The 13,997-nt window shown below is 38.2% G+C and overlaps 1 protein-coding gene across 1 annotated transcript in view; it reads left to right on the top strand.

The window, feature by feature from the left end:
- LOC103174737 (choline transporter-like protein 5) overlaps positions 1–13,997 on the top strand; it is a 129,596-nt gene that overhangs the window by 62,744 nt on the left and 52,855 nt on the right. The window contains 1 exon segment of the mRNA XM_007887273.2: positions 9,411–9,459. Coding sequence (XP_007885464.2) covers positions 9,411–9,459 — 49 coding nt within the window.

The raw sequence follows: 13,997 nt of genomic DNA, 5'->3' as shown, positions 1-13,997 counted from the left end.
TAGCCTCTAACACATTCCCCTGTACATCTGCCAGCGCACGGCTGAATGGGCTATTCGGCGTGAGCTCCTCTATAAAGCCTTGACCCAATTCATACAGCAAAATCTAGTAATTAAGCTGTTCAATACACAGGAAAGTTTAGTATGCAATTGATGAAATTGTCTATTGAATTAGTATCTAAAAAAACCCCCTCAGTTTATATCAGATTTTCATCAGATATTTTTCTAACCGTGATAGAAATTGGCGGATACTTGTGTCATAATCTACCATTATTTAAACTCAGTTTAAAAAAAAGCTAATGCCTTCCAAACTCTGTATAATAATAATAATAATAATCCTTGCATTTGATATAGCGCTTTTCACGTCGGGAGGACGTCCCAAAGCGCTTCACAGAATATACTGTAAAGTGAATTGACTGTATATTTGTGGGTGAACGCGGCAGCCAATTGCGCACAGCAATGTCCCACAAACAGTCGTGGATTGAAAATGACCAATTTATTATTGTTTTTGGTTTTGGAGGGATTATTATTAGGAGTGTGGAGTAAGGAAACTTGCCCAAGGTTTCGCCCTCTGCCTGGAATTGAACTCAGGTCTCTCACTTGCAAAGCGAGTGCTCTAACCAAAGATTGACGCATGTAGGATACTAATGTAGCTATATAGGATACTAGTGTAGCTACAGAGCTATATTACCGACGTGAAAGGCGCTATACAAATGTAATCTTGTTGTTGTTATGTAGGATACTAATGTTGCTATGTGTTAAAGATTTAGAATTGAAATGGCGAAAGTCACACACGCGGCATGAAAAGTTGACACAGGAGAGATTTGACTGATGTTTCATTAACTCCAGACCAGCTATTCGAAATGGCCGTCAACAAACAGCTGAGATAAGATGCTCAGTGTCTGAAGAAACAGAGAGATAGCTCATTGAACGGGGAGGAACAGCGAGGGAGGAGAGAGATAAAATAGTCCAAGAAAATTCTGTGCATGTAATAATAATAATAATAATAATAATAATCCTTGCATTTGATATAGCGCTTTTCACGTCGGGAGGACGTCCCAAAGCGCTTCACAGAATATACTGTAAAGTGAATTGACTGTATATTTGTGGGTGAACGCGGCAGCCAATTGCGCACAGCAATGTCCCACAAACAGTTGTAGATTGAAAATGACCAATTTATTATTGTTTTTTGTTTTGGAGGGATTATTATTAGGCTCTGTGTGGAGTAAGGAAACTTGCCCAAGGTTTCGCCCTCTGCCTGGAATTGAACTCAGGTCTCTCGCTTGCAAAGCGAGTGCTCTAACCACTGTGCTTCAGGACTCCACTTGGCTCCTGTTAACTCTGCAAGCAAAAGCCCTAATGGGTAGGGCCACCTTTCACATAGGAGAATGTCTTGAAATGCTTTTTGAAGATGGAGTGGGAGTGGGAGCAGATCGGGAGACGGGAGGAGGGAAAAGTTGGCCCAAGGTGCAGCCAAGGAAAACGATTTTGGGTTGAGTTTTGGAAGTACTTAAATTATAGAAATGAGCAAAAGGACTGGGTAGCCTTTTTTGTTGAATATAGCTGGCTCTTGCTGTGCCATACCTTCTCTGCAACTGTCTTTCATCCTGATGTAAAGGGGCTAATCGTGGGAGTAGGAATTTCCACAGTCATGGTTACCATAGTGATACAAGTTAATTAGCTGTTAGACAAGGATTCCAAAAATAGAGTATGAGTAGGATGAGGTTGAGCAGGAAAGGGAGGTGACCAGTAAGCCCCCTTTTAAGAAGAGATAACCCCCTCCTTCTTGACGTAGTCAATAGTGAATTAACCATTTGAAGAGATAATTGCATGGTCCTGGTCTGCATATCACCACTGACATTTTTATTTACAGAAATGCATTCTTTTGTTTTAATTAACCAATTTAACAATCGCTAACTTTTAGACGTTTTGCAGCCATTCTAATGTATTGGGACAATCATTTTTTGTGGGCAAAATGGAGCTGCCAATTGTGCACAGCAATTCCGCACAAACAGCCATGGAATGAGTGACCAATTTTATTTTGGGGAATTGTTGGCCAGAAACCCTCTTCTTTTTTTTCCCGAATAATGCCATGGGATCTTTAACATTCCACCTGAACAGGCATGTGGAACCTTAGTTTAATGTCTCCTCTGAAGGCGGACCTCCGACAATGAAAAAGCCCCCTCCCGCCCAGCAATGCATTGCAGTGTCATCGTATACTATGTGATTCCAAGTCATGATGTGGGGATTGAACCCACAACCTTCTGACTCAGAGGCGAGAGTGCTACTACTGCGCCAGGCTAACACAATATAATACCAAATGAAAAATACATTTTACATTAATACTTTAATCTGCAGCAAAGTAGCAGAGGCATTCAGGGTAAGGGGTTACATCAGCCGCTTAGGATAGATGGAAGCCAGATATTACAGCCAGTTGTGCTGTTCCTATTATAGGAAATTAAATTTAGGTCTCATTATTAATCTCAAATTGAAGATGTGGGGATTGTTCCTTCAGATTTTACTTCAGCTGCTTTTATTCTGAACATTGCTTAAACAGTGACATTTCATTAATGCAGCAATTGAAATTGACCAGCAGCTTGGAATCGCTCATCCAGAACTAGAATTGCATATACAGTTACAGGGTGGCAATGCTTAACGAAAATATTTCAATCTAAGGTGCACAAACATTGCATATTCTGATGGGGTTTAAAAATGTTCAGCCAAGAGAAACCTGAAAAGCCCAACAAAAGGTTGTTTTTCTTGCATGTAATGTAATCCAGATTTCAGTTCCGTCAACGAGAGGATAGGTTTCATTTGTCAGATGCAAAATACAAACAGAATGTGCATGTCAAAGGAGACCGTGCAGTTTACACCTGACAAATTCAGTCCTGTTTACCTCAATTCACAGTTTGTGCATTTATCTGATTAATTGCTAATAAGTAAGTCATGAGAACAAGATGTTAAGTGTGAAAGATTTGGACTTAAAAACATATTGTTTTGAAAAACTAGGTTGTGATGTGGTCATATGTGAAAACTTGGTTAAATTGTGTTCATACTAAGGCAAATAAGGCTCTTCCACCCTGCACAGAGTGAAATGGTACAATCAAGTGTGTTTTTTCTCTCTGGTGGTGAAACGGTGCCATGTATTGCATCTTATATTTCCTTTTTGACAATTTACTCTCCTAAAAGAGTTTCACTAGGTCAGGTTCACTATAAATCTCATTAAAAGCAAGTCTTATCTGTGAAACTCTACCTACTCCAGCAATGTAACCTTTCCTTTCCCAAACTGCCTCTGCATGCCCCCTGTGAGTGAGGATACTGATCAGTACAAACTTCGAGAATGATTTGTATTCTAAAAGCGAAACCTGCTCTAGAGAAAGGAGAGTGTCCTGTTGTACATGTTGAGAAAGCTTCTCGATGGACTGGTTAGTGTCCTGCTGTACATCCCGGCAGAGTTCTTCGATGCACAGAGATAACCACAATTAGATTTTTGTTTGAATGAGAATCTTATTCCTCTATTTGGTGCCATATGGAAATTCTTCTTAACATCTTTTGACTCCTTGCCTTGGGCTTTCTCAGCCAAGGTTCCCAGTTACCAATTTAGCCCTCTGCCTGTAATATGTGGGTCTCTGGACTTAAAACAGAAAACATTAGAAATGAACAGAGATCGAATAGCATCTGAAATCTGAAATTTGCAACATTTTATAACACATTGTTTAATCATTACAAGTATTGCTATATGAAACACTACAAATGTCACCTCTTAATTTAATTGTAAGGGGAAAAAAGGTTGTTTACAAAATTGAATGGTTATTGACTCCAGGAAAGACTTCAAGCGGGTCTTGTGGCATGAATCTGCTTTGGAACTATACAAGTGTCTTTTCTTTGTTAAGTAGCTTCACTAATAATAATTAAAAGTGACAATACTTGGATTTGATGTAGCACCTTATGTGGAAAAGTCTGAGCTTTCAGTTTTCCTGTGACGTGTAGTGACTGTAGCCAAATAAAACAATCACTTGGGCATGCTACACCATGGAGTAATGAAGTAAGTTTTGCAACTGTGAATCTTCACAGAATGAGTTTACAAATTCATCTTAATTTCTGCGCGTTTCACAGAGAGGTGGTTGGCATTCAGGTCAGGTTTTCAATGTACTTAATGTTGGCAAACAGATTTCAGCAAAGCAAATGAATTCCAAATCCTCCCAAACATTAACCTCCAGTGTACAGAATCCGTGACCTCCTCCCCTTCGCCAGTCTCTGCATGTTATTGGCAGAGGTGGCCATCGAGATCACAGGTATAAAACAAAAAGAAAAAGTAAAGGCTGATTGAAACAATATAAAATAACAAAACTTACAGTCACTTATACTCGTGCTTAACAGTTCTATCAATAATGAGTAATTACTGTGAATTACTACAAGTAATTCAATTGGCTACAGATCCTTTACAAAGTTGTCAGACCGTTTTCAGTGATTCTGCACGTGGGGTGAAGTGTGTCCTGAGATTTTTTTTAAGCTTGGCTGAGTAAAAGTTTGATCGTAATAAATACTAAACGCAGACTGGTGATCAATGTACACACCATGATTAGTTACTGCCAGGGGAAGATGACAGTTAACAAGTCAAATATTTATGTTGCCCACACAGCAAACTTATGCTTTTGCAATTTCTCTTTTTGATATGTCCTGTGTGTTCTGCTGAGGTTAATGTTCTGCATGAGGGATGACTGTAGCCTGTAGATATTTTCTAGTTATTACTAACCTGAACATTAAAGCACTGTATTGGAATTAATAAAACAAGTGTAATAGGCATTTGAACATGCTCCCATTATCCAGAAACATCTGCAGTCACCATTCACACTTATCTTTCTTCATTTGCATCTACCTTTGTGGAATTCTTCCTGATCTCATAAAAGAGATTCATTAAATGACAATTATATTGCATTTAATTTTACAGTCACAAATGCAGCATTGAACACCAGAGCAGTACAATTGTGTTTCCTTTCCTACTGCCACCCCACCAGAACTCAATTACACATCGGGCAATTTCTCCAGAGTCCATTATTCTACTGTGATGCCATTCTTAAAGACTCAGACCATAATGCTTAAGACTTACTACCAGTTTGTGCAGAATAGTGGTACTCTATTTAAGCCACGTTCTATTTAATTGGAGATGTATTGTGGTGTCTCATATTGAAAAAGTGCCCATTTATCACTGTACAACCCACACCACCTGGATTTGCTTTGCCTTGTGGTTAAGATAGCATTAATCTGGACATTCACATGCTAAAACCACTTCAGAATCTGAACAGATCCTTCCAACCACTCCAAGGCAGGTCTATAGATGGCACAATGATCCTCAGCAACCTTCAGCTAGGTCGGTATCTGCTTTGAATCTCCTGAAGTTTATGTAGCCCATTGATAATTACTGACTAATTTTACACATCACAACAGGTAACAAGAGAAATTTGGATGAAGAAGGCAATTGGTTCATATTCGTCGAGAATATCCATCCATCACAGATTCTGTTGTGTGAAGCGCTTTGAGATGTCTCGAAGATGTGATAAGGCGCTATATAAAATCCGAAGATTATTAATGTTATTATTATTATTATCATCAAGCACTCTCCCAGTCATCAATTACAAAAACAACTTGCATTTATATAGCAGCATTAATGCAGGGCAACTTCTTGGCCTGAGCCTTCTGGGAAAAGAAATACTTCTTGTGCTTGTCCTGAAAATCCCTTGTTCCGCTGTCGCGGTGCATCTAAAATTATTATTCTAAGTTTCACTGCTCGATCCCATTTAAAATCTTATATACCCCTAGAACACGGTCAAAATAAAGCAGCACTGGTTGGTGCAGTATAACTGAGGCTGAAATAATTTAATGATAGAAAGCATCAGTGCGTGGGCAGGGGAAAAACTTCTTTTGCATCTCTTCATTCCTTGATCTCTCTCCTTTTTACTTATGCTTCCACATTGAAAACAAAAAAGGCAGAGATTTTAAATGCACCTCCATGATGGTTAAAATAATTGTGATAATCATTTGAGGTAACTGAACTCAGAATTATGTTGCACCCCTGGTGATAGACACCATGATGGTTCCTCAGCCTTTATTTGCAAGCCCAGATATCAGTGCTTCATACACTCAATTGACTGTAACTTATCACTTAATTAGAAGCTTCAAAGAAAATGCAGCATAAATCCATTTTACTTCATAATAGCTCAGATTTTCAAATCAAATTTTAATATCCAAGGAAAGATTAAATTATGATTTTAAATTTGTTACGTGCTCTCTTAATGCAGAACAGACCTGGTCTTCTCATTACATGTTATAAACTACAATAGCGATTTACAAGCGTTCAGAATTTTAAAACTAGTTGCTCGCATATAATTCTCGCACAGCTTGAAGGTTTTATGCCCTTTTTATACAGCTGGAATGATTTGAAAATGCTTTCCACTAGTACAGTGATTTGGTCAGTGACTGGTGATTAATTATTTTTAATATTATTAAAGAGCCAGGAGTGCTCCCGTGCACTGATATTGAAAAGTTTAAAGAATGAACTTTTCAAAAGTAAGTTTGGAATTGGTTAGAGTAAAACTTCATTGCAACTGCAATCTGGAGGGCTCAGAATGAAATTCATGCCATTAAAGACAGATTCCTATTGCCTTTTAACCGAAATCACATCAAATCAACAGTAACTGTGCACCACAAAGGGAGGAATGATACAGCACTAAATTGAATATAGATTGGCAAGGTTATTGATTGACACAGAATTTTGAAACATCATGCTCGGGTATTCTACATTACAACACAATATTGTGCAATTATAACCATCATTCCTCTGCCCTATTATCTATTCAATAAGGTGACAAGTTCTTAGTCCTAAACTGGTTCTTCTCTGAAGATGGCCTTTAGAAACTGGGGAAGTGCAATTCTCATTACAAATCCCAGTACAATCTCAGATTACAAACCATCATCAGAATTTCATACCCCATGTTTCTGTTATGTGCTTCCTTCTGAGAGTTAGAAATTGAGTGTGACCAAATCATGGGCAATGACTCTGTCTCCACGGTTCTGGCACAATTCTTAGAACACCAATGCACAATGAGGATAGGAGAATTTTGTTTAACATACACAGAGGGTTGTTAGTATGTGGAATTGGTTTACCACAAATAATTCTAGAAGTAGGATTCCTAACAGTATCTAAAAAAAAGAAATTGGGTCAGTGCTTGAGGAAATATAACACTGAAGGGCATGTGAAAAGCAATTGGGAATGGACCGAGAGGAGACTGCTCGAGTAGGGAACTAATGCTAGTCTCTATCTGGGGTAATATTCCTTACATTTAATATAGTGCTTTATCGCGTCTTCTAGACGTCTCAAAACGCTTCACTGAATACACTGTAAAGTGGATTAACTGTATTTTTTGTGGCTGAAACGCGGCAGCCAATTGCACACAGCAGTGTCCCACAAACAGTTGGGGATTAAGTGACCAAATTATTATTTAAAATGTATTTTCGTTTTTTGAAGAGATTTCAACCATTCTATCATTCTACAATACTTACCTTTTCATCACTTCTTATATATACAAAAACCTTTTAGGATTACTGAAACATTTGTGTACCAAAATAAGCAATGTCTTCCTCTTGTTATATTCAATGAACACTTTATATATATATTTGTGTGTGTATGTGATAAGTGATTAGAATTATATGAGAAGGTAAGTGTACCAACAGAATGACTACTTCATAGAAGGTTTCCTGGCATGAGTTTCCTACCAGAGGCGTCTCCTCTAATCTTAACTATATTGGCAAAATGTTCGGTGGTTCTTACAATTACACTTCACAACATTCTACATTAGAAATGTATAGACACTCAATTAGGAATCGACCTTTTGTGGTAGAATACTTGGAAATATTCAAAAAACGACTTTCATTTCAAAGGTTACAATCAATCATGTAAAATGCTCATTCAGTTCCACCTTCCCACCCTCACTTTTTCAAACAAAACTCAGTTCCAGTTGGGAGGCTTTTTGAGAAGGCCAGAGACACTTCTTCAACTCCATGTCAGGAGGTAGATTTTGTGCGAGTTGAAGCGAGCAGAGAGCCAATTTACCCCTACATTGTCAGCAACATACCTGAAACTGAGCAATCTCATCACATAAACAATGCGTTTGCATGGGTCACTGCATCAGTATCATTATATTTTTATTAAAAAAATCCTCTCTCTTTCAAAATGCTGGTTGACCTGCCCTGCTTTTTCCAACATTTTAAGTTTTTATTTCATCGTAATCCTATGTGGAGTCCTGTAGCTCAGTGGTTAGAGCACTCGCTTTGCAAGTGAGAGACCTGAGTTCAATTCCAGGCAGAGGGCGAAACCTTGGGCAAGTTTCCTTACTCCACACGTCTAATAATAAACCCTCCAAAAAACAAAAACAATAAAAAATTGGTCATTTTCAATCCACGACTGTTTGTGGGACATTGCTGTGCGCAATTGGCTGCCGCGTTTGCCCACAAATATACAGTCAATTCACTTTACAGTATATTCTGTGAAGCACTTTGGGACGTCTAGAAGACGTGAAAAGCGCTATATCAAATGCGAGGATTATTATTATTATTATTGGTGTGAACCATGTATCTTGTACCAACATTATAAATCATACAGTCATCAGCGAAACAAATCTCAGCCTTTCCTGTATGTAATAGCCGACTTGTATTGCTACCAATTGGGGAGAAAACAAAAATAATTTAAAAAGGGATAAAAACAAAAATCCCAAATCAATTTTTTTTAACTTCCAGAACAAAAGCAACGCTTTTTACATATTTTGTAACCTGTTTCACGAACTGTTGCAGAAGGTAACATTGAGATTGCAGGCTATTATGTTGTCTGTCAGTCAGTCCATTGAAAGCAGGAAGGGAGAAACAGGGTTTTGAATGAGATTATGATTTGAAATGTTTGTATATCTAATTTTCTTTATAGATTTATTTTCATGAGCTCTCCGAGATGTTACCTATATCTGCATTTTAGAGCTCATTGCCTTCTAAGGAAGATCAGGTTTTCAAGTAATCTGATTGTTGCAGCAATCATATTAAATTACAAAAAGGTTTCAATAGTAAAGGGACAAACAGCACCTTTACATTTCAATTTCATGTCTGGATGTTACAGCTAAAATTTAGAGTAGGATATTTGTGCAAGATTTCAACCCTCATGGTCTGTTGTGGGTTAACATCAACCTTACAATGTGAGAATCTATTTATCCCCTGAATTGAGAAAGATTTACTATAACTCACTATAATTCTCTCTAGTACCTCACCTTTCCACTTTATATTGAATTGTGCATCTGCTAGCGTTCACATTCGTGCTGTATGACATTCCCTTTTGATGCATAATAATGAATACATATTCTACTTTCTCACAGGTGAGCCACGTAAGTTTGACCCAACATTCAAGGGGCCACTTCACAACAGGTAAGTGAGCTACTTCTCTCTGATCAGATTGTCCAGCATATGCACATGACACAAGTTGCGATAGAACCTATACATTAATTTGGCTGGAACATAAACGGATATAGTTGAGATATGAACGGAATAATTAGAAGTCTGTCTTTGTATGCACGTTTATATTTGTGTATGTGTATCTTTTTTGCAGCCTGACAGTATCACAGTCAAGTAATTAGACATACAGTTGAAGGTCTTCTGCGTTTGCCTCTGCTAGTTTCACTCACACAATGAAAATCTGAACTTGTGCGGTTGAAGCCTGTGATGCTTGTTTATTGAAGCCTACAGTTGGCTGAAGCATTTAATGTCAGTTAGGGAATCTTTGAGCGCTAGAAGCAGACAAGCTTGACACATCCATCAAAGAAAGAGCTGAGTGATGAATACTGGACTGTCTTGTCAGTGTAACCTTCTTTGAGAATTGGCGATGGAATCCTTTAGAGAAATCCTTGAATGTCAGTAACTTTACAAGTTGATTTACTTATAGGTTTTTGTCTGAGCTTCACTATAGAACTAACATTGCCTGACAATATTGGCTGTAGAACTCAACAAAAACAACAACTTGCATTTATATAGAACTCCACGTATGATAACATCTGAATGCTTCACTATGGTAGGGGTGGATGCTGAGCAGTGGGGAGGGGAAAGCGAAGAGTGGGGAGGTGATCAAAGACATGGTTGAAGAGGTAGATTTTGTGGTAGGACTTGGAGACAGATGAGAGAGGGTAAGATGGAGAGGTAAAGGGAAGGATTTCCACAGATTAGGGGGTATAGAATTAGATGAGCAGAGGGTGTGAGCAGAGGAGCAGGGTGGAAAGAGTTTGGAGAGACCGGGGTTGGGTGGGGGTTAGGGTTCTCCATTTGATGATGATGAAACTGGCAACGATGCAACCTAGTGCAAACTACATCAAACAATAATATTGCATAAATATTATTGTCACATTGTTTGAATAATGCAATTTTGATCTATAGCATAAGATATTGCATTTTTCCAATCCAAATTATAAATCCCCTAAATATCTTAAAGGCATTTACAGGCAAATAGTTAAAGTTGACTTTTCAGAGCAAAGGGTGCTGTGACAATCACTGTGTGTTTTCCGAAGATAGCAGAGACTAGACATCCCTAAAGGCCTTGGTGACTGGCAGCCTGCCAACTAGGTTTAATGCATTGCCTCTCCAAATGAATCAGAAATCTTCCTCTGCTGTTTTTAGTGCCACATTGTCTCTACCAACTCTAATTAAAATTACAATGAAATGACAAAAAAAGGTATCTGCATTAAAAAAAATTGCCAAATCATGCTTGCTATTAGAATTGTAGATCAGTCTTCCTAGAGGGTTGGTATACATTAAAATGTATGATAGCATTGTGGGAATCAGGGGCATGGAATATAAAGTTCCATGGCCAGGGGGGAAAAAAATTCAATATTATTATAACGTTCAGCTGACAATAAGGAAAGAGTCCAGAGAACAAGTGGCATATTCCACTACCGATTTATGCATGGGAGCAAATAGGAGGGAGATTTATAATTTATAATACATTATTTATTATAAAGAATATTCTAATTTGTGTCATTAACCGTACCCACTAATTTCAAGGAATTGCCAGAAAAAAATAATTTTACTGCTCTATTGATGCATTGCACTCTGTTGCTATGTTGGCAATTCAGTTTTATAATCTGATGCCCCGAGATTCTTACTGTTCCACTTTGTCATTAATCGCTTCAGTTCAATTTAACTATTGTAAGTAAAAAACACTTCATTATGTAATATACATGCTAGGAATTGGCTCATGCCAGCTGGTTCTGCGCCAATAACTATAGTTAATATTGAAGCTATTGAAGTATAAAGGCAGGTTAAATTACCACAGCACCCATGCCAACAAGTGGTGTGGCACACCTTCGATCTATTTCACCGAACTCCTGATCTCAGTTGTACAACTGTAGGGAGGCTGTTGGTATCTCCACTCAGCTTCTCTCTGTGCCTCTTTGTGAGAATGTGATTGGTCAATTACTTATTATTACAGTAGAGCCACATTATAACACGATAGTTGGGGGGAGTCAATAAAATGCCAACCCGCCTTATAACGTTGTAGAGTCTTTGTGAATGACCACGTGAATGTTTTTCTCTTATTCAATTCTCTCTCATTTCCTTAGATCTAAAGTGAGATTTCTGACAAAAGCAATAAATAAATCTAAAAGTCAGTACAGCACCTAATTTTTTCCTCATTTTAGTGAAAGATGACTGATTAGAAAAAGCCTTGGAACGTCTCTTGCCTTAAAACGACTACAGATTCAGTTTGTGCTTGCGTTGCTTGGAGCAGCCCTTATAAATAATTCAATTAAACATTTGTTTTAGAAAAGAAAGGGATGGCCTAATTCTACAGGCTACATTCCACCTGCACAAGATCTTTGTTGGTTCAAGGTCCCAATATTGCCTGCTAGTCTATCCACTCACACTTGGGAATGTGTTTTTTTGCAATGCTAAGAGCCATTGTATCACATGACTGTGGAATGCTATCTTAAGGGAAGATCAACCTCCAAATCACCCCATTGAAAGTGTATTTCCTCTCAGAAAACACAAAGTGGGATTGTGGTCTGAGATCTAGAATCTAGGTCTTCCTCCTGGGTGTAGGGATCAGCCCAATTGAATTAGCACAAGTAAAAAAAAGTGAAATAATAATAATTCTTGCATTTGATATAGTGCCTTATCCCTTCTTCGAGAGTCTCAAAGGAATTCACAGAATATACTGTAAAGTGAATTGACTCCACATTTTGCGGGTGAAATGTGGAGACGGTGAAAGTCTGCACAGCGATGCATTTTATTTTTTATATCACACAGTATGCATCATTATATGCAGTTTCCAAATGTACTAATGTGAAGGCCGCCAATATAAAATAATTTCTCCAAGTCAACATACAGAGATTAATTCCACCCTTAATGGTTACCAAGTGATATTTTCATAAAGTCAATTTACATTCCTAATGTGAACTGCAACAAGCAATTATTCCACAAGTTAAATTTATTATCTATTTCGATTTATTTTACTTCATTAGCATAGTGAATGTTTTGCCATTTGGCAGATGTTATGCCCATTTTGCCCAGTCACTGTGTGACTGAGGAAATAGTCCCAAATCTGTCTTTCCAAACTGGCTTGTTTAATTGATCTCAGCATGATCTGACTCATTCTCTAATTTCCACATTCTGCTCAGAAAATCTAACTGAGATTGTAAATTTGCTGGAGAGTTTGTATATCTATAGTATGGGGACATGATAAGGGAGCAGACTTGATGAACAGAAAAGCACACTCCTGCTCTTATAGTACAATACAAACTACATTTGTATAGCGCCTTTTACGTCGGGAGGTCATCCATATAGTGCAGCAATTTGCCAGACTGCTTTTATTTTGCATCTATGTTTCTTAATACAAAATATACGATTTTCAAACATGGAACACTGATATTGGGGAGAATTCTCATCCCTTCCTATATCAGTGAGGGAGAAATCCTAATCTCAAAGGATTTACCAGAACAAACAAATGCCAGTTAATTTCATCACTGTTGTATTTGCTGCACAACAGAGAATTATGTGGTATTGTTGCATTGGCTGTGAGTCAGTAACTATGCCCCTTATCACTGGAACTTCTTCCTTCTATCCCTCCATTAGTCGTTAAATTCCAACTAAAAACCTACCTACAATGGTGCTACGGTCACTTCCCCCTCCCCTTGTTTCCGACCCATATATAAACCCCGGAAGGGCACTCCAACAAATACAAATTTGTATTGAGTCTGCAGAAATAAGGCAATGTATAAGCCTTACCAAATCCATTACTCCACTGTACACATTAACTGAGCAGCATATAACAGGACACTTTTTTTAAATAAAATGAGCTGATGGTTGTTCCAAACATTTATGGTCCACGGGGAGAAAGCGATTTGAGTACTGAATCAGTGCCTTAGGACGTTCTCCTGACGTGAAAGATGCTTTACATATGTAATGTTGTTGTTATTGTTGTTGAATACATCAGAGATGTAGACTATTACTTGCATCGTAGATAAAAAGTGGGAACATGTAGTAATCTCCAGCAGAAAATACCCACAGCATTAGTCTCAGACGATGTGCAGCTCAAGTCTTACTGACATTTTGTCTCATTAAATGCGATCCTGGACTAGACAGACAAAGGGGGCGGAGTGGGGGCGGAAGCTCATTCAGACTTTCCATTCCTCATAGCTATCCAGTCACTCTTCCTGGAACTTATGCGTGTAAGTTCTTGTGGAGTCCTGTAGCTCAGTGGTTAGAGCACTCGCTTTGCAAGCGAGAGACCTGAGTTCAATTCCAGGCAGGGCAAAACCTTGGGCAAATTTCCTTACTCCACACGCCTAATAATAATCCCTCCAAAAAAACAAAAAAACAACAATAAATTGGTCATTTTCAATCTACGACTGTTTGTGGGACATTGCTGTGCGCAATTGGCTGCCGCGTTCACCCACAAATATACAGTCAATTCACTTCAC

This window comes from Callorhinchus milii, unplaced genomic scaffold (assembly GCF_018977255.1).
Source record: "Callorhinchus milii isolate IMCB2004 unplaced genomic scaffold, IMCB_Cmil_1.0 Scaffold5, whole genome shotgun sequence".
NCBI lineage: Eukaryota > Metazoa > Chordata > Chondrichthyes > Chimaeriformes > Callorhinchidae > Callorhinchus > Callorhinchus milii.
Note: the sequence above shows the minus strand (reverse complement) of the source record. Positions and strands in the feature narration are given on the sequence as shown.